We start from the raw sequence: 27,180 nt of genomic DNA, 5'->3' as shown, positions 1-27,180 counted from the left end.
GTATTTCTATAGCACTTTTCTCCTGACGGACTCAATACGCTTGTGAGGCAGCTACAAGAGTACACTCAGTAGGCAGTAGCAGTGTTAGGGAGTCTCGTCCAAGAACTCCTTACTGAAAAGGTGCTTGCTTACTGGAAGAGCCGAGATTGGAATCCACGTCTCTTGTGTCAGAGGCAGAGCCCTTAAAGGAAACCTTGGCCTGGAACATTTTTTAAATGGGGGAAGCAGGCATGTGTAGGAAGCACTCCTCATGCCCACTGTTTTCCCATTCTCCTCTGCCCCCCTCCGTTATATCCTAAAGGCCTCCCGAAGCTACTTCCAGGTTGGCCAGGTCAGTGAGTAGTGCGCAGGCGCTGCCCGGCGACGCGTGTCTTTAATTACGTGCCTGTGGCTGGGAGTGTTCTGCGCATGAGCACTATGTAGTCGTGAGGTCATGCGCATGCACAGAGCGCTCTCCGCTGTGGGCGCACGATCAAGGACACTCTGGGCAGTGCCTGCTAACTACTCACCAACCTAGCTGACCCGGAAGTAGCTTCGGTGGGCCTTGAGAAGATAATGGAGGATGACGGAGGAGAACAGGGGGGATCAATGGGCATGACAACTGTTTCCCACACATGCTTGCTAAACATTTTCCAGGTATCCTTTAGCCAGTACACTATCCAGCCACTGAAGTGCTCCCTGAAGTGTGTTTACAAACTCATGACATGCAAGTCAACTCACAGTAAGTCAACTCACAGTACAATGCCTTTCCGTGGCAGAATCAGGAAAATTGGGCGCCTGGGGCTAATGGAATATTTGGGCGCCCCATAGACACCAGGCCAGTCCAACTGAAATTTTTAATTTTGAAAGAAAGTGTTGGGAAAAATATAGTTTTGAAATTCGTTTGGACAATTATTATTTTTGTAAATTATCGTTTAAAATTTTTTATTATTTTGAAATTTGTTTTTTGAGAATTATATTTGCGTAAATTATCATTTTGAAATGTATTATCTTAGAAATACACTTTTTTTATTTATGTATTTTATTTGCAGCGGAGCACCACCAGAGGGGTCTTAGGGTTAGGCACCACCAGGGGAGGTCTTAGGGTTAAGCCCCACCAAGGGGTCTTAGGGTTAGGCACTACCAGGGGGTCTTAGGGTTAGGTACCACCAGGGGAGGTCTTAGGGTTAGGTACCACCTCAGGAGGGTCTTAGGGTTAGGCACCATTAGGGGAGGTCTAAGGGTTAGGCCCCACCTGGGGGGTCTTAGGGTTAGGCACCACCAGGGGAGGTCTTAGGGTTAGGCCCCACCAGGGGGGGTGGTCTTGGGGTTAGGCACCACCAGAGGGGTCTTAGGGTTAGGCATCAGTAGAGGGAGGGTTCTGCATGAGAGTAAGGTTAGATTTAGTTGTTGTAAGATATTACTAGTGTTTTGCTATGTTTAATATGACTGTAAATATGTTTTCCTTGTTATAGATGATATTTTGCTATTTTATTACTGTACCACCAGGGGGGTCTTAGGGTTAGGCACCACCAGGGGAGGTCTTAGGGTTAAGCCCCTCCAGGAGGGTCTTAGGTTTAGACACTATCAGGGGGGTCTTAGGGTTAGGTACCACCAGGGGAGGTCTTAGGGTTAGGTACCGCCAGGGGGATCTTAGGGTTAGGCTCCACCAGGGGGGTCTTAGGGTTAGGCTCCACCAGGGGGGTGGTTAGGGTTAGGCACCACCAGCGGAGGTCTTAGGGTTAGGCACCACCAGGTGGGTCTTAGGGTTAGGAACCACCAGGGGGGTCTTAGGGTTAGGTACCACCAGGGGGGTCAGGCACCACCAGGGGAGGTCTAAGGGTTAGGCCCCACCAGGGGGGTCTTAGGGTTAAGCACCACCAGGGGGTCTTAGGGTTAGGCACCACCAGGGGAGGTATTAGGGTTAGGCCTCACCAGGGGGGGTGGTCTGGGGGTTAGGCACCACCAGGGGAGGTCATAGGGTTAGGCACCACCAGAGGGGGTCTTAGGGTTAGGAACCACCAGAGGGGGTCTTAGGGTTAGGTACCACCAGAGAGGTCTTAAGGTTAGGCACCACCAGAGGGGTCTTAGGGTTAGGCATCAGTAGAGGGAGGGTTCTGCGTGAGAGTAAGGTTAGATTTAGTTGTTGTAAAATATTACCAGTGTTTTACTATGTTTAACCTGCTGGGCAGTATGGACGAGCTCAGCTCGTCTACTACCGCCGGAGGCTGCCGCCCAGACCCTGCTGGGGCGATTCTCTTCAAATAAAAAGGAGCACACGCAGCCGGCACTTTGCCAGCCGCGTGTGCTACCTGATCGCCGCCACAGCGCGGCGATGCGCCGCGTGCAGCGGCGAAAGAGGGTCCCCCCAGCCGCCCGAGCCCAGCGCAACCGGACCAAACAGTTCCGGCCAGCGCTTAGGGCTGTATCGGAGGCGGCTGACGTCAGGACGTCGGCTGATGTCCATGATGTCACTCCGCTCGTCGCCATGGCAATGAGGAAAGCAAAACAAGAAGGGGCGCTCATCGCGGCCCTTCTTGTTACTTCTGATCGCTGGAAGCGATCAGAAGTACGCATTAGGAGTGCCCTCTAGTGGGCTTTTATGCAGCCAACTTTCAGTTGGCTGCATGCAATCGTTTTTTTTTAATTAAAAAAAAAACTTCCGGTCGCCAGCCTGGCGATCTTAATAGAACGCCAGGCTGGTTAATATGACTGTAAATATGTTTTCCTTGTTATAGATGATATTTTGCTATTTTATTACTGTTATTTTAACATACTTATTATTCTATCTCAGATAAAGATGCAATAAAAATATTGTTATAGACAGAGGGCTTGATTCCCTAAGACAAATAGCATGTTTTATCAATGTGTACACACCTTATCAGAGTAGCATAGCGAGCGCTACGAACCCGCAGGGGCTCGGGGCAGGACGAGTGGAGCTCTCGTCATTGCCAATTATCAGGCATAAGTTCGCTATGGTACTCTGATAAGGCGTGTTAACTTTGATAAGGCGTGCTAACTTTGATAAGGCATGCTATTTGTCTTAGTAAATCAAGCCCAATATCTTAAAGTGGACCCAAACTAAAAATACAAGATTTCAGTAATAAAATCTATTTTCTAAATTATAATAATAAATAGCAGCCTTTTTTCATCTGCATGATGACAAATATAAAATATTTTACATTCATTGGAGGAACCCCTCTCTTCCTTTCATATTGCTGGGACAGAATCCGGCCAACTGGTGGAGTAGCAGGTGTCTGGCAAAGGAAGAATTGCTAATGGCTGCCACCTGTATAACCCTAGTTATGAAAAGAGAAGGGTGAAAAGCATGCACTGAAATGCTCATAGGTTTGAAGGAGTGTTTATTTATCTTTGTATGTGTCAGAGTGGTGCAACTAAATATTTTGAATTAAAAAAATGTTTGGTTTGGGTCCGCTTTAAAATCTCGGCTATACTTCATGCTTTTTTCCTGGTGCCCTTATTTGATGTGTGTTTTCATGGCTAACTGCATTTACCACAGTAACGCATGTAGCGCTAATGAGTTAATGGATGGTTCTCCCCCACCGCTAGTAAGGGTATGATTGAAATGTGCTCCTTGCGCATAGCAACTTTACCGCAGTTTACTGCATAAAGTCCCAAAATCCATTGCTGTTCATCACAAAAGACTTCAATGAATGCCAAAATGTCAAGAGTGGTCAGACAGTAAATCAAATCATACCCACTGTGACCATCCACCTTGTCATGTGGTGCAATGGAGACCTAGCCGAACTGATTTCACGCTTGTATGAAATGATGCATTTCAAAGAGGAACATTGCTGAATATAACAGGTTATGCTCACAGTGGGGGCTGCATTGCATTCAGAGTAAAACAGGAGTGAAATGGAGCAGAAAAGTCACACTGCACGTTATACGCATGTTCGGTCGCATACAAGGGCGTCACGAAACTATGAGAGGAACGGTAAGGCTGTATAGGAACCAGAGCCTTCCCTCTCCTTAGTTAAGTGTCTGTTCAGACTGATTTTAAAAGGAAATAAATATGGCATCCTAGGTCAGTTGTCCTTTAACCTCATATGTTTAAAGGACTAGCAAGATGAGAAAATAAACTATCCTTACTTACCTGGGGTTTCTTCCATCCCCTACAAGTCATGTTTGTCCCTTGCTGCAGCTCTGATCTTCTTCCGTCTCCTGTTGGGAGCCTCTTAAAGTGATCCTTAAGTCTAACAAAAAAATGAGATTTACTCACCTGGGGCTTCCCTCAGCCCCCTGCAGCCAATCGGTGCCTTCGCAGCCCCGCTCCGATGCTCCTGCACCCGCTGGCGAACACTTCCGGTTTGGCCGTCACCGTCCGACAGGCATTGGAACACGAGTGATTCTTTGTGTTCCCAGCCATAATATCGCCCCCTATGCTGTTTCCCATGCCTGTCGGCCGGTGACGGCCAGACCGGAAGTGTTCGCCGGCGGGTGCAGGAGCATCGGAGCGGGGCTGCGAGGGCACCGATCGGCTGCAGGGGGCTGAGGGAAGCCCCAGGTGAGTAAATCTCATTTTTTTTGTTAGGTTTAAGGATCACTTTAAGATCACTGACCCCCTCAGAGTTGACGTCTTCTTCGCATGCGCGGGCGTGTACCCGTGCCACGCACAAATTTGCCTGCAAAGTAATACTGTGCAGAAGACTCCAACCCATCGGGGCCAGCGATCTTCAGAGGCTGCCAGCGGGAGACGGGAAAAGATCAGCGCTGCGGTGAGGGACACACATGACTTGTAGAGGATGGAAGAAACCCAAGGTAAGTAAAGATAGATGTATTTCCTCACCTCGCTTGTCCTTTAACCACTTCACCACTGAGGGGTTTTACCCCTTGAGCACCAGAGCAATTTTCACCTTTCATTGCTCCTTCTATTCATTCGTCTATAACTTTATCATTACTTATCGCAATGAAATGAACTATATCTTGCTTTTTTTCACCACCAATTAGACTTTCTTTAGGTGGGACATTATGCCAAGAATTATTTTATTCTAAATGTGTTTTAACGGGAAAATAGGAAAAAAATGTGGGAAAAAAATGTATTATTTTTCAGTTTTCGGCCTTTATAGATTTTAAATAATGCATGCTACTGTAATTAAAACCCATCAAAGGTATTTGCCCATGTTTCCTGGTTATAAAACCGTTTAAATAATGTCCCTATCACAATGTTTGGCGCCAATATTTTATTTGGAAATAAAGGTGCATTTTTTTCAGTTTTGCGTCCATCCCTAATTACAAGCCCATAGTTTATAAAGTAACAGTGTTATACCCTCTTGACATAAATATTTAAAAAGTTCAGTCCCTAAGGTAACTATTTATGTATTTTTTTTTAATTGTATGTTTTTTTTTAATTACCAAAAAAAAAAAAAAAAAATTGGGGAGTGTGGGAGGTAATGGGTTAATTTTTAATATTTAACTAAGGTATTTGTATATGAAAAATGCTTTAGAGTGTAGTTTTACTATTTGGCCACAAGATAGCCACAGTGAGTTTTTGTTTATGTGACCCTGCAAGCGTACAGGAAGTAAGCTTGCAGGAAGTTCAGGGAGGCTGAGCAACTTTTTATTCACAATGATCGTGCTGCTTCTCGTAGAAGCAGCTGATCATTGCGGGGGGCAGAGATCAACAAACGGGAAAGGTTTTTCCCGTTCATTGATCTCCCGGAGAGCGTGTGGCGGCGTGCACGAGCGCGGGGGCTCGTGGACGAGCGAGCGGGAGCGCGGACAGCGGCGGGAGCCGTGTCAGGTACAGATTTCTCCGTCCCTTGTTGGTGACAGGGTGGAAAACGGGATGGAGAAATCCGTACCGCAGAGGGTAAAGTGGTTAATTAATATTGGTCTTATTAACTTTGGGGTAATTATTGCAGTATTGTGAAACACAAGAAAATTATATATTGTTTTCTATTTGTGAAGGAGAAACCAGACTCTGCCAGGTATTTCCACAATAAAAATTTACGGTCACTCATCACCAACCTGTTTGCCGCTGGGATGGAGACAACATCATCTACTTTGCGATGGGGGATTCTCCTAATGATGAAATATCCTGAGATTCAAAGTAAGAGCTCTGATGTTAACGTTTTCCATGAAGGGAAAAAAGTGCTCACTTTGAGTACTTACCTCAGTCGAAGGAAGCCTTTGGAAAATCTAGAGGGTTCCCTCGTTCTTCCGCACCTTGCCATTTCAGCCCTGGGACCCTTCAAATCTCACTGACAAGTCATTCCCAATGGAGCACGGCCACACTGTGCAGTTTAGCCACTTAAGGACTGTAGGCTCACACCCCCTAATGACCAGGCTATTTTTCACAATTTAGGCCACTGCAGCTTTAGGACTTCGCTGCAGGGCCGTACAACTCAGCACACAAGTGAATCCCCACCCCCTCCCCCTTTTCTGCCCACCAACAGAGCTTTCTGTTTGCTGGCTGTGATTGCTGCTGAGATAGATGTTTGATTTTTCCAACAAATATTTGTTTTATTTTTAATAAATATAGCTCTTTTTTAATTATTTTTATTTCCTTCCCCCTCCCTCCCTCCCCCGCCAGCCAATCACAGCGATCGGCTTTCATAGGCATCAGCCTATGAGAGCCGATCAGTCTCGTGCCTCCCAGGCGGACAGCTGTGTCAAACGGCTGCCCCCAGTACAGCGCTGCTGTAGATTGCATCGCTGTACAATGTAAATAGACGGCCGTCTAACAGTCTCCTAGTGGTGATAGCCGCTGGTAGACTGATGACGGAGTGGAGTTCCGTCATTCAAGCGGGGATGCGTGCGTGATCCCCTGCAATCTCCGCCCCCAGGATTCACGCCAATTGGCATTGAGTGGTCCTGGGGCTGCCGCCGCGTCGATGCCAGTCGGCGTGTATCGGTCGATAAGTAGTTAATCCTGCACTGTCGCCTGGAGCAGAACGGGTTCTGCTTTTTTCGTTGCAGCTCCAAGCTCCTGCGCAGGGAGGCCACGCTTGTTCATGTATGGGAGCAGGCCACAAGCTTTGAGGGGTCCCAGCACTGGAACAGGGAGGTGGATGGGGCCAGTGGGAAGCCTATGGAGCATTCAGAGACTTCCCTGTACTGAGGTAAGTATGCAAGGCCATGCAAAGGGTCCTTAGGGTAGTGGTGCTGAAATTTTAAAAAAAGGGCCTCCCTACAGCGGCAATGGATGGTCTGTCCCTGCCCCCCCCCAGCAATAGCCCCCCCCCAGACATCTGCAATAGGGGGCCTCTCCCTACACCTCCTCCCCCACCCCGGCAACAATTGTTGGATTCTGCCTGCTTCACTCTCACCCCTGACAGAGCAGTAATGCATGGGCCTTGCCTCCTAGCCACCAGCATTGCTCCACCCCTCATGACATGGAGAATACAGCCTAGACTCCTCGCTCCATGTGAACAGAGCACCTCTTCTCCATACTCTGTGACAGCCACGTCTCTTCTGATTGTCGGACAGTCACGTGACGTGCTGCCATGGAAACGGCATGCTTCCTGGCTCTGTTTCACACTTTGAAGCTTGTATTACTTCTCTGAACTACCACTCTCTATAGGCTGTGATAGTGCCCCAGTGAGGAGAGGAGGAGGCAGTCTCAGAGGAAAGGGGTCCATATGTCCGGAGCAAAAAAAGGAGTGGTGCTTGAGCACCCAGAGCTCCCCCCCCCCCTTCACACGTGCCTGTAAGCAGGGCGGGTGCTAGATTTTTTGCTGCCTGTGGCAAACTTGTGAAGATGTTCCACCCCCCCCCCCCGATTTGGAATGATCGCACAGCACCCGACAATTTACTCTGCTTCATTAAATGTTCTCAGTCAGCAAGGGAGCTTATGCAATAACCTAAGACATGACCTGATGCAGCTCAACACAATGACACACGGGCTGGCTTCAAGTCTGTGACAAACTGCTCACCTTCAACCAGTCGGCCATCCTCTATTCCTCCTCAGTCAGGACAGAAGTGCCACCTCCTCCCATCTACTGTGCAAGTCAAATGAAACACTGCTGCTCTCCTGCCCCCTCCTCACTCACTGTCAGACTCCTCACACAGCACAACAAGCTGCTTTTCCCCAATGATGCTCTCCTGCTTCCCCCCTCCTCACTCACTGTCAGACTCCTCACACTGCAGAACAAGCTGCTTTTCCCCAATTATGTCCTCTTCACCTCGCTCTCCTCTCGCTTCCCCTCCTCCTCTGACTGCATGCTGTAAGTGTAAACACAGTACAAACATGCCGCCCCTGTAATCTCTGTGCCTGATGCAAATGTTTCACCTTGCTTCATGAGAGAACCAGCTTTGCTTGTAAGTATGTGACTTTTTTAATGTCACAGGTTTCCTTTAATAAGAGAGGAAGTAACAGGCTCCCTAAAGCTAGATAATGTTCCCTTGAGTAGATGCAGCTGCCTGAGGCTTCTACTACACAATAGGACAACCATATCACAAACAAGGTTAGCGGTTGCAATGATAAAATGCATTCTTGTTTTCTGTGCCCAGATCAGCAAAGACCTGCAGTCACCTGGTGCTCAACAAACATACCGGTGACCGTCAACACATCAATTCAAGGTTCAAGAATGGGGTCAGAAGCGTGTTCAAAGTGCATCAATAGTCTATTTAAAGTGAACCCGAGGTGAAAATAAAACTGATGAGATAAACCATTGTATTTATCCTCCTACTCCTAAAAATTACTTTTTTTTTTTAGATTTCCCATGTTTTTTGTTTTGTTTTTGTTTTTTATATTTAAACATTTACAAAGTAGAGTGAATGTTTTGTTGTCTCTGCTCAGTGGCATCTAATGAGGGGTTCCTGAGTGAAAACACATGAACTATTGACCTTTTTCTATCTCTCCCAGCACTAAGAAGTTGAATTCTGCCAGCAAAACTTTTATGGCTGTAATTTGCTTATCATTGAGGTTTACTACATTACCTACAAGGTACCGGCAAGACAGAAGCTGTCACTTCCATGTCTGAAAATTAACTCTTTCAGGCTGCAAAATATAACAAGTAAAGCAGTCTGGTTATTTATGTTTTGCCCCCTACATACACCTGTGTAGTTCATCATGTCACATGCCACCTCGGGTACACTTTAAAGGACATCCGAGGTGACAAGTGACATTATGAGATAGACATGTGTGTATACAGTTCCAAGCACACAAATAACTAGGCTGTGTTCCTTTTTTCATTCTCTGCCTGAAAGAGTTACAAATCAGGTATGGAAGTAACAGTTTCTGTCCGGGTCAGGACCGAGTCGGACTATAGTGTAACCGTCCCTGACTAATAAGGAATTACAGCCATTAAACACTTTCCTGACAGAAAATGGCTTCTGAGAGCAGAAAAGAGATAAAAAGGGTCAATAGTTCATAGATTTTTGCTCCGGCATACTTCAATGAATGTGTCATTGAGAAGAGGCCACGAAACAGTAAAAACTTAAATAGTAAATTTAAATATAAAATAAAATTGTGGCATAGCTACAAAAGTCATTTTTAGGAGATTGGGGATAGATAGAATGGTTTAGCTCATTAATTTATTTTCACTTCATATGTCTTTTAATGCCTGCAATTTGAGAATGTGCATTACAATTACTGTTGAAGGCATGCTCCTATCTAAGGAAGGCATGCCCCTATCTAAGGAAGGCATGCTTCTATCTAAGGAAGGCATGCTCCTATCTAAGGAAGGCACGCTCCTATCTAAGGAAGGCACGCTCCTATCTAAGGAAGGCACGCTCCTATCTAAGGAAGGCACGCTCCTATCTAAGGAAGGCACGCTCCTAAGGAAGGCATGCTCCTATCTAAGGAAGGCACACGCCTAAGGAAGGCACGCTCCTATCTAAGGAAGGCACGCTCCTATCTAAGGAAGGCACGCTCCTATCTAAGGAAGGCATGCTCCTAAGGAAGGCACGCTCCTAAGGAAGGCACACTCCTATCTAAGGAAGGCACACTCCTAAGGAAGGCACGCTCCTATCTAAGGAAGGCACGCACCTAAGGAAGGCATGCTCCTAAGGAAGGCACACTCCTAAGGAAGGCATGCTCCTATCTAAGGAAGGCACGCACCTAAGGAAGGCATGCTCCTATCTAAGGAAGGCACACGCCTAAGGAAGGCACGCTCCTAAGGAAGGCACACTCCTAAGGAAGGCACGCTCCTATCTAAGGAAGGCACGCTCCTATCTAAGGAAGGCATGCTCCTAAGGAAGGCACGCTCCTAAGGAAGGCACACTCCTATCTAAGGAAGGCACACTCCTAAGGAAGGCACGCTCCTATCTAAGGAAGGCACGCACCTAAGGAAGGCATGCTCCTAAGGAAGGCACACTCCTAAGGAAGGCACGCTCCTATCTAAGGAAGGCACGCACCTAAGGAAGGCACGCTCCTAAGGAAGGCATGCTCCTATCTAAGGAAGGCACACTCCTAAGGAAGGCACGCTCCTAAGGAAGGCATGCTCCTATCTAAGGAAGGCACACTCCTAAGGAAGGCACGCTCCTATCTAAGGAAGGCACGCTCCTATCTAAGGAAGGCACGCTCCTATCTAAGGAAGGCATGCTCCTAAGGAAGGCACGCTCCTAAGGAAGGCACACTCCTATCTAAGGAAGGCACACTCCTAAGGAAGGCACGCTCCTATCTAAGGAAGGCACGCACCTAAGGAAGGCATGCTCCTAAGGAAGGCACACTCCTAAGGAAGGCATGCTCCTATCTAAGGAAGGCACGCACCTAAGGAAGGCATGCTCCTATCTAAGGAAGGCACGCACCTAAGGAAGGCACGCTCCTAAGGAAGGCACACTCCTAAGGAAGGCACGCTCCTATCTAAGGAAGGCACACTCCTAAGGAAGGCACGCTCCTATCTAAGGAAGGCACGCACTTAAGGAAGGCACGCTCCTAAGGAAGGCACGCACCTAAGGAAGGCATGCTCCTAAGGAAGGCATGCTCCTATCTAAGGAAGGCACGCTCCTATCTAAGGAAGGCACGCTCCTAAGGAAGGCACGCTCCTATCTAAGGAAGGCACGCTCCTAAGGAAGGCATGCTCCTATCTAAGGAAGGCACACGCCTAAGGAAGGCACGCTCCTATCTAAGGAAGGCAAAACCTAAGGAAGGCATGCTCCTATCTAAGAAAGGCACGCACCTAAGGAAGTTACGCTCCTAAGGAAGGCACACTCCTAAGGAAGGCACGCTCCTATCTAAGGAAGGCATGCTCCTATCTAAGGAAGGCATGCCCCTATCTAAGGAAGGCACGCTCCTAAGGAAGGCACGCTCCTATCTAAGGAAGGCACGCTCCTAAGGAAGGCTATCTAAGGAAGGCATGCTCCTATCTAAGGAAGGCACGCTCCTATCTAAGGAAGGCATGCTCCTATCTAAGGAAGGCACGCTCCTATCTAAGGAAGGCATGCTCCTTTCTAAGGAAGGCACGCTCCTATCTAAGGAAGGCATGCTCCTATCTAAGGAAGGCATGCTCCTCTCTAAGGAAGGCACGCTCCTATCTAAGGAAGGCATGCTCCTATCTAAGGAAGGCACGCTCCTATCTAAGGAAGGCATGCTCCTATCTAAGGAAGGCACGCTCCTATCTAAGGAAGGCACGCTCCTATCTAAGGAAGGCACGCTCCTATCTAAGGAAGGCACGCTCCTATCTAAGGAAAGCATGCTCCTATCTAAGGAAGGCACGCTCCTATCTAAGGAAGGCATGCTCCTATCTAAGGAAGGCATGCTCCTTACATAGCTATACACATACATGCATACATTGCTTTGTAAGGCATGCATTAGCGGCCGCTCCTTCACATTAAGGTGTGCAGCATAATGAATCAAACCTTTTGTATTTTAATGGGTCTGAACCCTGTAGTGCGATTGCAATTAGGGATAATCTCACTTGCAGGACACGCCGCACCGTGAGCACATTTAAGATCAATACTAAGTATAGAAGCACTGCAAATTTTGGAGCAATTGGGGGGGGGGGTGTTTGTACAGTACATTTAAATGAAGTACATTATACTTACCGATGTCCTGATGTCTCACTTCTGTCTGTAGCCCTGCCTCCTAGCAGAAGAGGTCACAGGTGCTACTCTGATTGGTCCTCCTAGAGAAGCATCTATGAGCTCTTCCTTAAGGGGCGCGGCTACGGACGGCAGCCGGTCATCTGGACACCTGGTGAGTGTAATGAAGTTTATTGAAAAAGAACAAAAAACAAGCAGCTCTTAAAGCCACCGGGAAACACAAGCGCAATTGCCCTAGGAATCGCTTCACACAGCTCTGCCGCAATTTAAAAGCGCTGCTGCAAATCCTACTGGGCTCCACCCCTAACGCTGTTGTTTAGACTGATCAACTGAAGCAAAAATCACATCTCATGTACAGATATTGCTGCAACTTGTACTCATATTAAAAAAATGAATGAAGAAAAAATACCTGAAATTATGAAAAGTTCACTGACATTTTTTGCATTTTCCCTTTAACTCTCCTTGAGCCATTCATTTATGTTGTCTTTCTATTGCTATTTACAGAGAATGTCCAGAATGAGATAGAGAAAGTGATTGGATCTGCGGTTCCCCAGACTGAACACCGGAGACAAATGCCGTACACCGACGCCGTCATTCACGAGATTCAGAGGTTTGGCAATATTTTGCCCATGAACCTTCCTCACGCCACCACCCAGGATGTCACCTTCAGAGGATATTTTATACCAAAAGTGAGTGGCTGTCTGTTACCAGCAATTGTCAATGGCATCTAATAATTTTGCCTTGCATACAAATTTAAAAGCACATTGGGCTCTGTTCACTAAGGGCAGTTCAGTAAAATCATTTTGGTCGGTAAAATACCGCATTTTTTTCTTTACACTTTTTTTTCCAAATTCATTAAAGATGTCCTGCATGAGGCAGAAGTTCTGTACTTTACCAAACAAACATGCCTCAATTCACTAAGCCCTGGCCAGTTAGGCCCAGTGCACACCAAAAACCTCTAGCAGATCTGCAAAACGCTAAAGGTTTTTAAAGCAGATTTCAGAGAGATTCTAGGCATGTTTTTCTAAACATGCCTAGCGTTTTTTTGGAGCGTTTTTGTGTAGCAGATTTCATATATTGTTACAGTAAAGCGGTTACTGAACAGCTTCTGTAACAAAAACGCCTGGAAAACCGCTCTGATCTAGCATTTTTCAAAGCGGTTTGAGCTTTTCCTATACTTTAGAAACGCATCTGCAAACCGCCAAAATGCTGCAGGAGCCACATTTGCGCTTTGCTAAAAACCTGTGTTGGGTGTGTGTGTGTGTGTGTGTGTGTGTGTGTGTGTGTGTGTGTGTGTGTGTGTGTGTGTGTGTGTGTGTGTGTGTGTGTATGTGTGTGTGTGGGTTGGGGAGGGAGGTTCATTGATAGCTGACACTTTTCTGTTAAAGGATACCTAATGTGACATGTGGCATCATGAGATTTGTGTGTGTACAGCGCTAAGGATACAAAACAAATATGCTGCCTTCCTTTTTTTCTCAGGGTGACCCAAACTACTAGGAATGTATAGGGGGATAAAAGGGAGCAAAAAGCCCTCCTACTAAAAAAGCAAAGCTTGGTGTAATTGCCTTCTTAAAACAGAAGGAAATTTGCAATAATTCAGTTATAAGTGAACATTTGTGGTTACCCACAATGCACTGCTACTGAATATGCAAATTATCCCTTTTTGCCCTTTTCTTTAACCACTTCACAACTGAGGGGTTTTACCCCTTCAGCATCCGAGCAATTTTCTCCTTTCAGCGCTCCTTACATTCATTCGCCTATAACTTTATCATTACGTATCACAATAAAATGAACTATATCTTGTTTTTTTCACCACCAATTACCTTTCTTTAGGTGGGACACTATGCCAAGAATTATTTTATTCTAAATGTGTTTTAATGGGAAAATAGGAAAACATTTGGAAAAAAAAAAACATTATTTTTCAGTTTTCCGCCATTATAGTTTTTAAATAATGCATGCTACTGTAATTAAAATCCATGAAATGTATTTGCCCATTTGTCCCAGTTATTACACCGTTTAAATTATGTCCCTATCACAATGTTTGGTGCCAATATTTTATTTGCAAATAAAGGTGCATGTTTTTCAGTTTTGTGTCTATCCCTAATTACAAGCCCATAATTTATAAAGTAACAGTGTTATACCCTCTTGATATAAGTATTTAAAGATTTCAGTCCCTAAGCTAACTATTTAAGTTTTTTTTTATTGTAATTTTTTTTTATTTATTTTAATATTATAAAGAAAAAATATTGGTAACAATTGGGGAGTGTGGGAGTTAATGAGTTAAAATGAATAGTGAAAATAATGTATTTGTATGTGAAAAAATTTTTTGGGTGTAGTATTTTTTGGCCACATGATGGCCACATTTTTTTTCAGGCGTCCTGCAAGCGTCGGAAGGACGCTTGCAGAAAGGGAGGCTGGGAAATTTAGTTTTTTCACAATGATCGCGCTGCTTCTCGTGGAAGCATGCCGATCATTGCGGGGGCAGAGATCAATGAATGGGAATGGATTTTCCCGTTCATTGATCTCCGGGCGAGCTGGTGGCGGCGTGCATGATCGCGGGAGTGCGAGCGGGAGCGTGGACAGCGGCGGCAGCGGCGAGGGGTGTGTATATCTATGCTCCGGGCAGGGAACTGAAGTCCAAAGGAGTGTAGATATACTGTACCCGGGCGGCGAAGTGGTTAACCTGCCTGGCGTTCTGATAAGATCGCCAGGGAGGCTGCGGGAGGGTTTTTTTTTAATAAAAAAAAAACTATTTCATGCAGCCAACTGAAAGTTGGCTGCATGAAAGCCCACTAAAGGGCGCTCCGGAGGCGTTCTTCCGATCGCCTCCGGCGCCCAGAATAAACAAGGAAGGCCGCAATGAGCGGCCTTCCTTGTTTTGCTTCCCTCGTCGCCATAGCGACGAGCGGAGTGACGTCATGGACGTCAGCCGACGTCCTGACGTCAGCCGCCTCCGATCCAGCCCTTAGCGCTGGCCGGAACTTTTTGTTCCGGCTACGCTGGGCTCAGGCGGCTGGGGGGACCCTCTTTCGCCGCTGCTCGCGGCGGATCGCCGCAGAGCGGCGGCGATCAGGCAGCACGCGCGGCTGGCAAAGTGCCGGCTGCGTGTGCTGCTTTTTACTTAAGCCAAATCGGCCCAGCAGGGCCTGAGCGGCAGGCTCCGGCGGTACTGGACGAGCTGAGCTCGTCCAGACTGCCCAGCAGGTTAAGAGTTAAAGGACCACTCCAGCGAAATAAGTAAGCAGTTAAAATCTGACAGAACCCACAGGTTTTAGAGATTCTCAAGGTTTTCTTTGTTTTCATAAGCATTTCCCAAATGGCAGGTGTGTAGGGAGGCTGGCTGGTATCTTACAATTTGTACAGTTAAACTGCCATTCAGAAAATGCTTTTAAAAACAATGAAAACCCTAAGAATCCCCCATGAGGAGATGAAATAGCCCAAAACATGCCAGTTAAACTGCTTACTTTTGCCGTTGGAGTGGTCCTTTTAGGAGTGGTCCTTTTACATTTAGGTATGAAAGTGACAGTCTCTTTAACCACTTAAGGACCGGGGCTGTTTTCTCTGATCTGTGCTGCGTGGGCTCTCCAGCCCGCAGCACAGATCGTGTGCATGGCAGGGCGATCAGACTTCCCCCCCCCTTTTTCCCCACTAGGGGGATGACCTGCTGGGGGGTCGGATTGCCGCCGCTCCATGTGGCCGAGCGGGGGGGGGGGAAGCTCCTCAAAGCCCCCCTCCGCAGCGCGACTCCTCCTCCCTCCCTCTCCTTCCCTCCCTACCTCTCCCTCTATGGGCGGCACAGGACGGCGATGCATCCTGCGCCGCCTCTGATAGGCTTCAGCCTATCACACGGCGGTGATCCCAGCCAATCAGAGGCCGGGGATCGCCGATCTCCTTTACGACGCTGCTGCACAGCAGCGCCGTATTGATGTAAACAGCGGGGATTTCTTCCCCGCGTGTTTACATTTCGCCTGCGAGCTGCGATCGGAAGCTCGCAGGCTAATCACGGAGACACCCTCCGTGAACTAACATGGAACATAAAACCACAAACAACCAGCCGCCGCCTATCAGCTTTAGCTGGTCGTTAAGTGGTTAAAATTAAACTGAAGACTAAGTGGAACTATAGCAAAACCCTTACTGATAAGGAACTAGGCCTGGTACCCACTTCGAAGCGCTATCGGAATCTCTAGCAATTTGTGGTAGAGCTTTGCTAGCGATTTTGGAAGCGATTTCCTTGCTTCCTGTAAAATACATTAGAATGGAAATTATCCCGAAATTCTGCACGTCCTGCCATTGGGATTTCCCTAATCACAATCTCTCCAGTGGGACCTGCTCCATCCATTTACATTGGCAAAGCATTTTGGGAAATCACTAGCAATTGAAAGCGATCCCAAAACACTGCCAAAAATGCTCTAGTGGGTTCCATCCCTTACAGCCATGAAACACTTTCCTGGCAGAGAACTGCTTCTGAGAGCAGAGAATAGATTAAAAAAAAGTCTATAGTTTATATATTTTTGTGTCTGGGACACTGAAAGATGGTAACAGTAAATTCGGGCGCCTGAGGCTAGTGGACAAATCGGGCGCCGCCATTCACTCCTATAATAAATATCGTTTAATGGGCGCCCGATAGGAAAAAAGGGCGCCGGAGAAAAATAACGTTTTAAAAGCGGCGCCCGGAGACTTAATGTTTTATTACTGCTTCTCATGATTACACATTATTTAATGATTTATACATTTTTAAATATTATTTTTAAACGAAAAACAGTACAATATTTTTTTTTCAAACATTATTTTTAAACGAAAAACAGTACATTTTTTTTTTCAAACATTATTTTTAAACGAAAAACAGTACATTTTTTTTTTTTTTACATTATTTTTAAATGAAAAAACCAACAGGGGGGTCTTAGGTTTAGGCACCAACAGGGGGGTCTTAGGTTTAGGCACCAACAGGGGGGTCTTAGGTTTAGGCACCAACAGGGGGTCTTAGGTTTAGGCACCAAAAGGGGGGTCTTAGGTTTAGGCACCAACAGGGGGGTCTTAGGTTTAGGCACCAACAGGGGGTCTTAGGTTTAGGCACCAACAGGGGGTTCTTAGGTTTAGGCACCAACAGGGGGGTCTAAGGTTTAGGCACTAACAGGGGGGTCTAGGGGTTAGGGGTAGGTACAGGGAGGGTTACTTAGGCACCAACAGGGGGGGTCTTAGGTTTAGGCATCAACAGGGGGGTCTAGGGGTTAGGGGTAGGTACAGGGAGGGTTACTTAGTAATTTTTTTTTTTAAACGTTATTATACGTTTCACTATTTAAACGAAAGATTAACGTTTTTACAATTGCCGATTTAATGCACATTATTTAATGATTTATAACTTTATAAAACATTAATTTTAAACGAAATACAGTACAATACATTTTTAAACGTTATCCATGCTTATCGTTAAAAACCCGGCGCCCTTTTTTCCCAGCGCCCCTTTTTAACGTACGCCTGAAAGACTGTGTCAGCATTGGAGACAATACAACATTAAACGTTGTTTTGTTTTCTTTGCTGATACACAGAAAATAAAACTGCAGGATTCTAAAAAAGTAATTTTTATGACTGTCCCTAACATGTTTATTTTACAGGGGACTTATGTAATTCCTTTTCTGGAGTCTGTGCTGCGGGATGAAGGTTACTTTAAGAAGCCAGAGGAGTTCTACCCCCAACATTTCCTGGACTCAAATGGATGTTTCTTGAAAAATGAGGCATTTATGCCGTTTTCTGCAGGTATCCATAGTGTGGTTTTACTCATATATAATGTTCTATTCTATTTACATGCAGGTAAATAGAACATGCTAGCAAAATGTACTAACAAAGGTACCCATTAATGGGACAATGGCCTCAATTTACTAAGATCATGGCGGTGTTAATAAGGCTCATCCGGATTCCAGATATCCGAACTCCCCAGATAATCCGAACTTTCCGATATCCGACCTCGGATTCGGAATCCGGATAGTTGGCCAATTCCGGAATGCGGTATCCGGATTCGCAGTGGTATCCGGATAGGAATTTGGATATCCGCAAAAATATCCCAATCTGGGTAGCATTTACCAAAGATGACGTCACTGAGCCAATCAGAGGGCTCCAGGGCCTCACTGAGCCAATCAGAGGGCTCCCAGCCCAGGCCCTAGCAACTAATCACAGAGGGGAACCCTGGCCAGCCCCTCCTGTATATAAGGCAGGAGCCATGATAAGAAAATCGTCCTTGCTGTGACTGCTCACTGAGAGACATCTCCAGTACTGTTGGCTAAGCAAGTGTTGTATTACTGTAGCGTTTTTGCACATAAACACCTGTACTATACCTCTATTATATTGTTTTTTAGTTAGCTAGCTTGTATTTTGATTTTAGTTAGTGTGACAGTCAGACTCTGCTGCAGCAGCTGCTAGGTCCTGTGTGTGCAGGCCATCGCCTGCTGCTGGCCTGCTATTAGTCTTAGCTACAGTATAGGTTAGGAAATAGGATTACTGTGATAGGCCTGGTGCACACCGCTAGCAGATCTGCAAAATGCTAGCAGATTTTGAAACGCTTTTTCTTCTTTTTTTGTAGCGTTTCAGCTAGCATTTTGCGGTTTTCAGGGTTGCTCGTAAACTACGCCAGCGCAAATCTACGCATCGTAGTACGCAACTACGCATCGTAGTTCGTAGGCGAAGTTTAAGAACTACACGTACGCATTTCCGCATAGTCGTAGTCCCGCTATGCGTAGCTTTGCCCGCTACGCATAGTTGACGTATGTATTGCGAAGTCAACTACGCGTGCGGTAACTGCATTTATATGGGTCATTGCGCATATGCAGAAATTTTATTGCCCTTTATACGCATACAATTCCGCATTGGATGTTGGAATGTATGCTTATATTAGTTTGTGTATGCGCATAGTTAGCAGATTATTGCGGAATTTTTTTTTTTCAAAAAGACCTTATAGTTTTTGAGAAAATCGATTTTTAAGTTTCAAGGGCAAAAATGTCTTTTAAATGCGGAAAATGTCAGTTTTTTTTGCACAGGTAACAATAGTGTTTTATTTTCATAGATTCCCCTAAGTGGGAAGAGTTTTACTTACTTCGTTCTGAGTGTGGTAAATATTAAAAAAAACGACGTGGGGTCCCCCCTCCCAGACCTCTTTAACCCCTTGTCCCCCATGCAGACTGGGATAGCCAGAATGCGGGGCACCGGCCGCGTGGGGCTCCGCACCCTGACTATACCAGCCCGCATGGTCCATGGATTGGGGGGTCTCGGAAGGGGAGGGGCAGCCAAGCTTTCCCCTCCCCCTCCGAGCCCTTGTTCAATCCAAGGACAAGGGGCTCTTCTCCACCTCCAATGGGCGGTGGAGGTGGAGGCCGCGATTTCCTGGGGGGGGTTCATGGTGGCATCTGGGAGTCCCCTTTAAAAAGGGGTCCCCCAGATGCCCACCCCCCCTCCCAGGAGAAATGAGTATAGAGGTACTTGTACCCCTTACCCATTTCCTTTAAGAGTTAAAAGTAAATAAACACACAAACACATAGAAAAAGTATTTTAATTGAACAAAAAACATAACCACGAAAAAAGTCCTTTAATATTCTTAATTAACCATTAATACTTACCTGTCCCTTTAAAAGCCAGTTCCCACGCAATATCCTCGGAAATATACTAATCAGTTACAATGTAACAAATCTTTGTATTTGAGCTCCAAGGAGCCCCATTGGTCCTTAGCAGACCAATGGGGTTCCTTCTGATTTAAAGGAACCCCATTGGTCTGCTAAGGATCAATGGGGCTCCTTGGAGCCCAAATACAAAGATGCTTTAGAGAGCTCTGAGCTATATAGCTCAGAGCTCTGTCGGGTGAAGGACGCTAAAGGTGCGTACACACATGCGACTATAGTCGTTTGTAACGATCGTTCCCCGATCTTTACCAACGACGATCGTTACAAAAAACGAACCAACGACTATTAAGGCAAACGACGAACGAGGCAAATCGCTACAAAACAAAGTTCTGTCTTGGCGGATTTTTACCACCGACGATCGTTAGCAAAAGTGGTACATCGTTGGAAACGATCGTTCGTACCAGGCTGGACATGCGCATTTCACTTTTTCTCCAAGGAACTTTACAATTTTATGCGCAGGCGCATTAAGTGCTTTTACGTGGTGTAACGTTCGTTCTAACGATGTGATCGTTACACACTTTTTACAACTAACTTTACTTCGGTCGTTCTTTCGTCAATTAAAAGATCGTTCGTCGTTGACAACGAACGATCGTTGTCGCATGTGTGTATGTAGCATAAGTCCCGCCGGCTTTCGCTGCCCTCCCCGCCTCTCCCACATGTCACCTATATACATGCTGGCACCCATGGGTGCCAGCATGTATATGGGTGACAGGTGTGGGCGGAGTGGACGGCGGGAGCCGGCGGGGACTTAGCGTGTATGCGGCGGCCGGCGGGTGAGCGGCGAGTGACGTCGGGTGCGGTGGAGTTACAAAGTAACAAAGTTGTTACATTGTAACAACTTTGTTACATTGTAACTGATTAGTATATTTCCGAGGATATTGCATGGGAACTGGCTTTTAAAGGGACAGGTAAGTATTAATGGTTAATTAAGAATATTAAAGGACTTTTTCGTGGTTATGTTTTTTGTTCAATTAAAATACTTTTTCTATGTGTTTGTGTGTTTATTTACTTTTAACTCTTAAAGGAAATGGGTAAGGGGTACAAGTACCTCTATACTCATTTCTCCTGGGAGGGGGGGTGGGCATCTGGGGGACCCCTTTTTAAAGGGGACTCCCAGATGCCACCATGAACCCCCCCCCCCCCCCAGGAAATCGCGGCCTCCACCTCCACCGCCCATCGGAGGTGGAGAAGAGCCCCTTGTCCTTGGATTGGACAAGGGCTCGGAGGGGGAGGGGAAAGCTTGGCTGCCCCTCCCCTTCCGAGACCCCCCAATCCATGGACCATGCGGGCTGGTATAGTCAGGGTGCGGAGCCCCACGCGGCCGGTGCTCCGCATTCTGGCTATCCCAGTCTGCATGGGGGACAAGGGGTTAAAGAGGTCTGGGAGGGGGGACCCCACGTCGTTTTTTTTAAATATTTCCCACACTCAGAACGAAGTAAGTAAAACTCTTCCCACTTGGGGGAATCTATGAAAATAAAACACTATTGTTACCTGTGCAAAAAAAACTGACATTTTCCGCATTTAAAAGACATTTTTGCCCTTGAAACTTAAAAATCGATTTTCTCAAACACTATAAGGTCTTTTTGAAAAAAACAAATTCCCTCTTATTCCCACTGATCCCCTTAATATACCCTGTGAATTTGGTGTTCCTAAATTTTAAGCAGGCTTTGCTATTAACCGTTAAAGTCGGCGGGTTTTTAAATGTATATATTTTTCCTTTGAAACTTTAACATTGATTTTCTCAAAAACTATAAGGTCTTTTTGAAAAAAAAATTTCCTCTTATTCCTTCTGATCTCCTTAATATATTCTCCAAATTTGAGGCTCTTAGCACTTAAGGGGGCTTTGCTATTAACCCTTAAAGTCGGCGGCTTTTTTATATTATACGGGAGCGTAATATTACGCGATTACGGCAGACTGTGTAATTTCAATGGGAGTTTACTGTCTTACGCGTAACTTGTTACGCGTAATAACGTAACCTACGGTCTACGCGTAATTAATTACGCGTAATACCGTAACCTTACACGTAACGCTTACAGTGCATTTGTAGTGAATTACGATGCGTAATTACGCTAATGCGTAATTTCGGCCCAGCACTGAGCCGAACCGCTCTGGTGTGCACTAGGCCTTATTGTGTAGTTAGTACTGCAGTGCTAGTAGTTTTTTGTTAGAGTAGTACTGTGTTAGCTTACTGCAGATTACTGCTGCAGTGCTGCATCAGTGTGACAGATAGACCAGTTAGTGTGCACTGTCTTCTACTCTGCTGTCTGTCACTCCGTGCTGATTGTCATTAAAGTCCAACCCCGATTTTAATAACATACAAGTACCCCACATCCATCTGGTGACATCATCACTTATATAAGTTGTACTATGTCTGCTGGCACTGGCAGCCGGGGGGGGGGGGGCAGCAAGGCTAAGAGGAGAGGGAGCAACATTGTGGCTACATTCAGCAGTTCTGCCGCATCAGTCATTCTGCCGCTAGCCTCTGGCCATCCAGCTGTTAGGGGTAGTCACGCTGCAGAGGCGCAGCAGCGTGTAGCGGCCATTTTCCAGCACCACCAGCTCTACAACTGAGACCTCCACCCCCACCAGAACTCCTGTTCGCAGGAGCAGCAGCAGCCGCACAGCAGGGACTCGGTCATCGCGCCGACCCCAGCGGGCAGCCTACCCTCACTGAGCGAGCTTTTCACTCCAGGCACCGTGATCGAAATCAGGGCTATTACCCGCAGCAAATTTGAGGAGGATATTCTGGGCACATTGGGCTATGTGGAGAAGTCACAGATGCAGACGGTTGTTGTTGGGGGGGTCCTTGCATGTAGCAGCAGAAGAGGAGTTTGGGGGGTCATCATCCCGGGAGCAGTTTTTTTAAGGAGGGGGAGTATGATGTTGATGATGAAGGACCGTGACTACCATCCACAGGAGGGTGATGTCAGCTCTGACTCTGAGGAGGAGGATGCGTTGGTGGGTTTGGCACAGAGAATCAGCATTGCAGACAGTGGCAGGAGCGACAATAGCTGTGGAATGCGGTACCCACAGCCTGCTGCTTCATCTTCTGCCACTAGTACCACCAGCCACACCACTCAACCCCCAACCGCCACAGGGAGAAAAGCAGCAGCATCCCATTCAGGCCGCAAGGGAATCTTCACATCCCCAATCTGGATGGTTTTTCACTCTGCCCTCAGTGGACAGCAAGTTTGCCATGCTTGTAACCTCTCCAACTATGGCACCTCCAGCTTCATCACCCATCTGTCTAAAAAACATTTTGTTAAGCATGAGGAGTTCAAGAGGCTGAAGCAAGCTGGCACTGGCAGTGGTCAGAATCAGAGCACCAGAACCCCCTCTGCCACTCCTGCCGACACTGAGGCCTGTTCAGTCAGCTAGTCCTCAGTGGCCTCCTCTGCTACCTCCTTCGCTTCCCGTGCAAGCAAGAAACACTGCCAGACCCTGTTGGGCGAGACTTTCCCTGTTGTTGGCAAGAGGGGTACATGAAGTGGCTGGGAATCACTATACCAGCCTTACCACCCTTTACCACCACAACCTCCGTCCTGGCTCCTCCTGATTGTTAACTATTACTAACTAAGCCTGGCTCACAATTCTTTTACAGCCATGGTACCAACGCTACGTGCCACGTACACATGCCACATACACGTGCCACATGCCACAACCGACATGCTCCTGGCACACGTTACACCTGCTGCTGCTGCATTGCCCTGCTCCTGCATAGAGGGCATGCACGCGCGCAGTGTAGAGTGGCCCGTCTTCAGGAGCACTTGGGCTCCCGAAGCATTTCTGAAGCTTCCCTTCGGCCGGGAGACAGCAGTGTACCGCTATTGGGGAGCCAGGACAGCAGTGGGCACTGGGAGAGGAGAGGGAGTGCTCTATGGGACCCAGAGCCTCCCTCTCCTTAGGTGAGTATCTGACTTTAAAAAAAAAAAAAACGGTTCCCATTAGCTTTAAAGGGAACCTGAATTGTGGTTAAATCTATAGCCTTTTACCTACCTGGGGCTTCTTAGCCGGAGCTACTGTGCATGCATGGCTCCATGGTAATGATCACAATCTGCTAATTGTGATTAAGCAAAATTTCTCATACATTTTTGAAATTACAGCCATATGTAATTATGATTTGGACATTAAATTGATTTTGTATCATCCATTCATAATTTTGCATAATTTTTGTTTAATCTTTGCATAATTTCTTGCCTAATGTTTAAGGTTAATAGCAAAGCCCCCATAAATGCTAACATCACCAGAATTGCTACATATGTTAAGGAGAATAGTGGAAATAAGTCAAAAAATTTTTTTTTTCAAAAAGATCAATTGAGAAAAAATTTTTTTAGAAATGAAAAATGTTTTTTAAATTGTCATTTTTCTGAGTTTAAAAAACATTTTTCCTTTGTATTTTTAAAATCGATTTTCTCAAAAACTCTTTTTTTCCCCCAAAAAAGGTATTTTTGATTTTTTTTTTCTCCTTAAAGTGGACCCAAATTAAAAAAAATTCAGGAATAAAATCTATTTTCTAAATTATAATAATAAATAGCAGCCTTTTTTCAGCTGCAGGATGACAAATATAAAATATTTTACATTTATTGGAGGAACCCCTCCCTTCTTTTCATATTGTTGGGACAGAATCCGGCAGAGTGGTTGAGTAGGAGGTGTCCGGCAAAGGAGGAATTGCTAATGACTGCCACCTGTATAACCCTAGTTATGCAAAGAGAAGGGTGAAAAGCATGCACTGAAATGCTCATAGGCTTGAAGGAGTGTTTATTTATCTTTGTATGTCTCAGAGTGGTGCGACTAAATATTTTGAATAAAAAATTTTTTTGGTTTGGGTCCGCTTTAACATACATAGCAATTTTGGTGATAATGGCATGCATAGTAAGCTTTGCTATTAACTGCTAAAGTCGGAACGAAATTACGTGAAATTGTGAAATTACAGGTTACATTTACAAACAAAATTAATTACGATTCTCCCTAAAATTTTGCATTACAAATTTGCATCCGAATTGCGAATTACGATGCAAAATATTTGTGCTCATCACTAATGGTGAAAAATCAAACTGTCTTTCAGGTAAGAGGAGTTGTGCCGGGGAAAACTTGGCTAAAACGGAGCTGTTCCTTTTCTTTACAACACTGCTGCAGAAATTCACCTTTCAGGCTCCGCCCGGGGCAAAACTTGACCTCACCCCTGTCCCTGGATTCACCACTCCTCCTGTGCCTTATTACATGTGTGCTGTGCCTCGTATATGAGTATGAAACCAAACATATCCACAGGTGAAACTGAAAGTAACGGAGAAACATGACAATCCTTGAAAAGTGACCCATCCTGGCTCCCAGGAAAACATTCTATTTTACGTTTAGCTATTTGGTGAAAGTTATTTCAGCAGAGCAAGGCCCAGCATAAATGCTTGGCTCAGCTAATGGCCATTTTTTGAATTAATTATCTCTCAGGACAAGTTTGTAAAAATTCTCCTCCTCCTTTGACCTGAGCACACTGTTGTGATGTAAAAAAAACAGAGCGAAGTGCCCCCCAGTATTAGGTTGCCCTGAGTATAAGTAGCCAGAGTTACCCTCTAGAAGTTCATAGCTAGAAGGGTGAACAGTATTAAGTAGCCATGTGACCATCTGAATAGGTAGCCAGAGGTGCTACCCAGTATTAGGTTGCCCCTAGTATAGGTAGCCAGGGATACCGCTTAAAAGTTCATAGCTAGAGGGGTAAGCAGTATTAGATAGCCATGTGACCATCTAAATAGGTAGCCAGAGGTGCCCCCCAGTATTAGGTAGCCCCCAGGACAGGAAGCTAGAGATAGCCCCTAGCAAAGGCAGCAAGAATTAGCTCCTCAGTAGTGGGTAGACAAAGAGGTCCCTAGTGTTGGGTAGCTAGATGTGATCCCCAGTAAAGGTAGCCAGAGAGAGACCCCAGGGCGTGCATATTGATACATTGCCCGGACAGTTGGGTGGAGGGTGAGTGGAATGTTGGCTCACCCTGCTGCTGCTGAAATTCAGGCGGCATTACAAATTATTTCCCTTCCAAGTAGTAGCAATTTGGAGGGACACATAAATCATGGTCCAGCTATTGCCAGCAACTAAATTACACATGCTCAAGTTTCAGAGCTATATGCTCAAGTTTCAGAGTTACAGCTATGGTGGAGCCCAACTCAGGCTCTACGTGGCAGTCAGTAAGCACAATAATTAACTGCTTCGCCTCCCAGTATTGGTAGCCAGAGAAGGCCCCTCAGTATAGGTAGCCAGAGAAGGCCCCTCAGTATAGGTAACAGGGAAATTTGGGTGCACAACGTGCTGCCATGGGCCATAATGTAAGTAACAGCTATAGTGGCATTCGGACAGTAATTTAGGCACCGTGAAAAGAAAGAGCCCAAATTACTATAAAAACAGCATAATTTGCTTCTATTTGCTGCTATTGCTGTTGTCGGAAGCCGAATTACATCTTTTCACTGAGTCCATGGCCGCCTGGAGGAGGAATTGTAATTAACACTGTAGGGACTATTGCAGGAGCATGGTAAACCATTTTTCGGCTTTGCCCTGCACCCAAATTTCCTGGCTCGGTTTTTGCATGTATGCACTGCAGAGAGCCCCCCCCCCTCCAATACATGTAGCCAGAGAGGATATATCCCGAATAGGTAGCCAGAGAGAGTACCCCCATTATATATAGCCAGAGAGAGGCCCTCCAGTATAGATTGGCAGAGAGGGAGACCCCACCACCTGCATCCAGAGTGTGCTGCAGAGGGATGAGGTAACTCGCCTATCCAGGATAGGGCGAAGACTCGGCGTTCAGTCTCTATGGTGCCGGTGCTGCCTGTCATGTGATGAATGATGATGAGGGCACCAAAGAAGGATCATCCACCAGCCAACCTAGGCAGGTGCTTGGGGCCCAGTGGGCGTCAAAGGACTCCCCTGCCACCTTCTCTGATCTCTCTCCGCTTCAGCTTACCAAAAGGACCACAAGGGGGCCACAATTCTAGTAATTGCCTTGGACCACATTACATCTTAATCCATCTGGGGATGGCACCATGGAGACTGAATGCTTAGGCGGATGAAATCTCGCTGACACACCTCCCCCAATGTAGCCATGTAGCCCACCCCCAATCATTGCTGTTTTTCCTCGCATCGTCCCCTCCTGTTGCCTTCATTTTTGTAATTGCCCATTTACCCTTCCTAATACAACACTTAAATTGCCAGTGGTAATATTTAACTTTGAAATAAACATATATTTTCCTGGTTTGTGTCGTTTTTTTTTCTCTACAGTTTATCAGTAACAAAACACTGTAATGCTAAAGATAAAGAAGTAGATGCTAATAATAGGAATACAGGGTTATTTCATAGAATTCATGAAACATAAAGTAGCCACAGACAGAGGTGTATCTAGGGAAACCAGCACCTATGGCTAACATTGAAATCTGCCCCAAGGAAAAGGGAAGGGGGGGGGGGGGGGTGCGGTGCCTTTCAACAAATTTGCGAGGACATCTTGTGGCCAAAATTTTAAAATTACAACATTTTTTTTTTCAATAAAGAACATATTTTCCCCTTATTTTTACACTTAAAATTAACCCCTGACCTCCCACACTCCCCATT

At 46.0% G+C, this 27,180-nt stretch overlaps 1 protein-coding gene across 1 annotated transcript in view; it reads left to right on the top strand.

Annotated features, from left to right (window-relative positions):
* The window catches only part of LOC137571194 (cytochrome P450 2K6-like), a 64,948-nt gene extending 38,122 nt beyond the window's left edge, over positions 1-26,826 (top strand). Inside the window, exons 7-10 of the mRNA XM_068280018.1 lie at positions 5,911-6,052; positions 12,433-12,617; positions 17,541-17,682; positions 24,659-26,826. Of these exons, the coding sequence (XP_068136119.1) occupies positions 5,911-6,052; positions 12,433-12,617; positions 17,541-17,682; positions 24,659-24,837 (648 nt within the window). The 3' untranslated portion in view covers positions 24,838-26,826. The remainder of the gene's footprint in view (positions 1-5,910; positions 6,053-12,432; positions 12,618-17,540; positions 17,683-24,658) is intronic.
* The last annotated feature ends 354 nt before the right edge of the window (positions 26,827-27,180 follow it).

This window comes from Hyperolius riggenbachi, chromosome 4 (genome assembly GCF_040937935.1).
Source record: "Hyperolius riggenbachi isolate aHypRig1 chromosome 4, aHypRig1.pri, whole genome shotgun sequence".
Taxonomy (NCBI): Eukaryota; Metazoa; Chordata; class Amphibia; order Anura; family Hyperoliidae; genus Hyperolius; species Hyperolius riggenbachi.
Note: the sequence above shows the minus strand (reverse complement) of the source record. Positions and strands in the feature narration are given on the sequence as shown.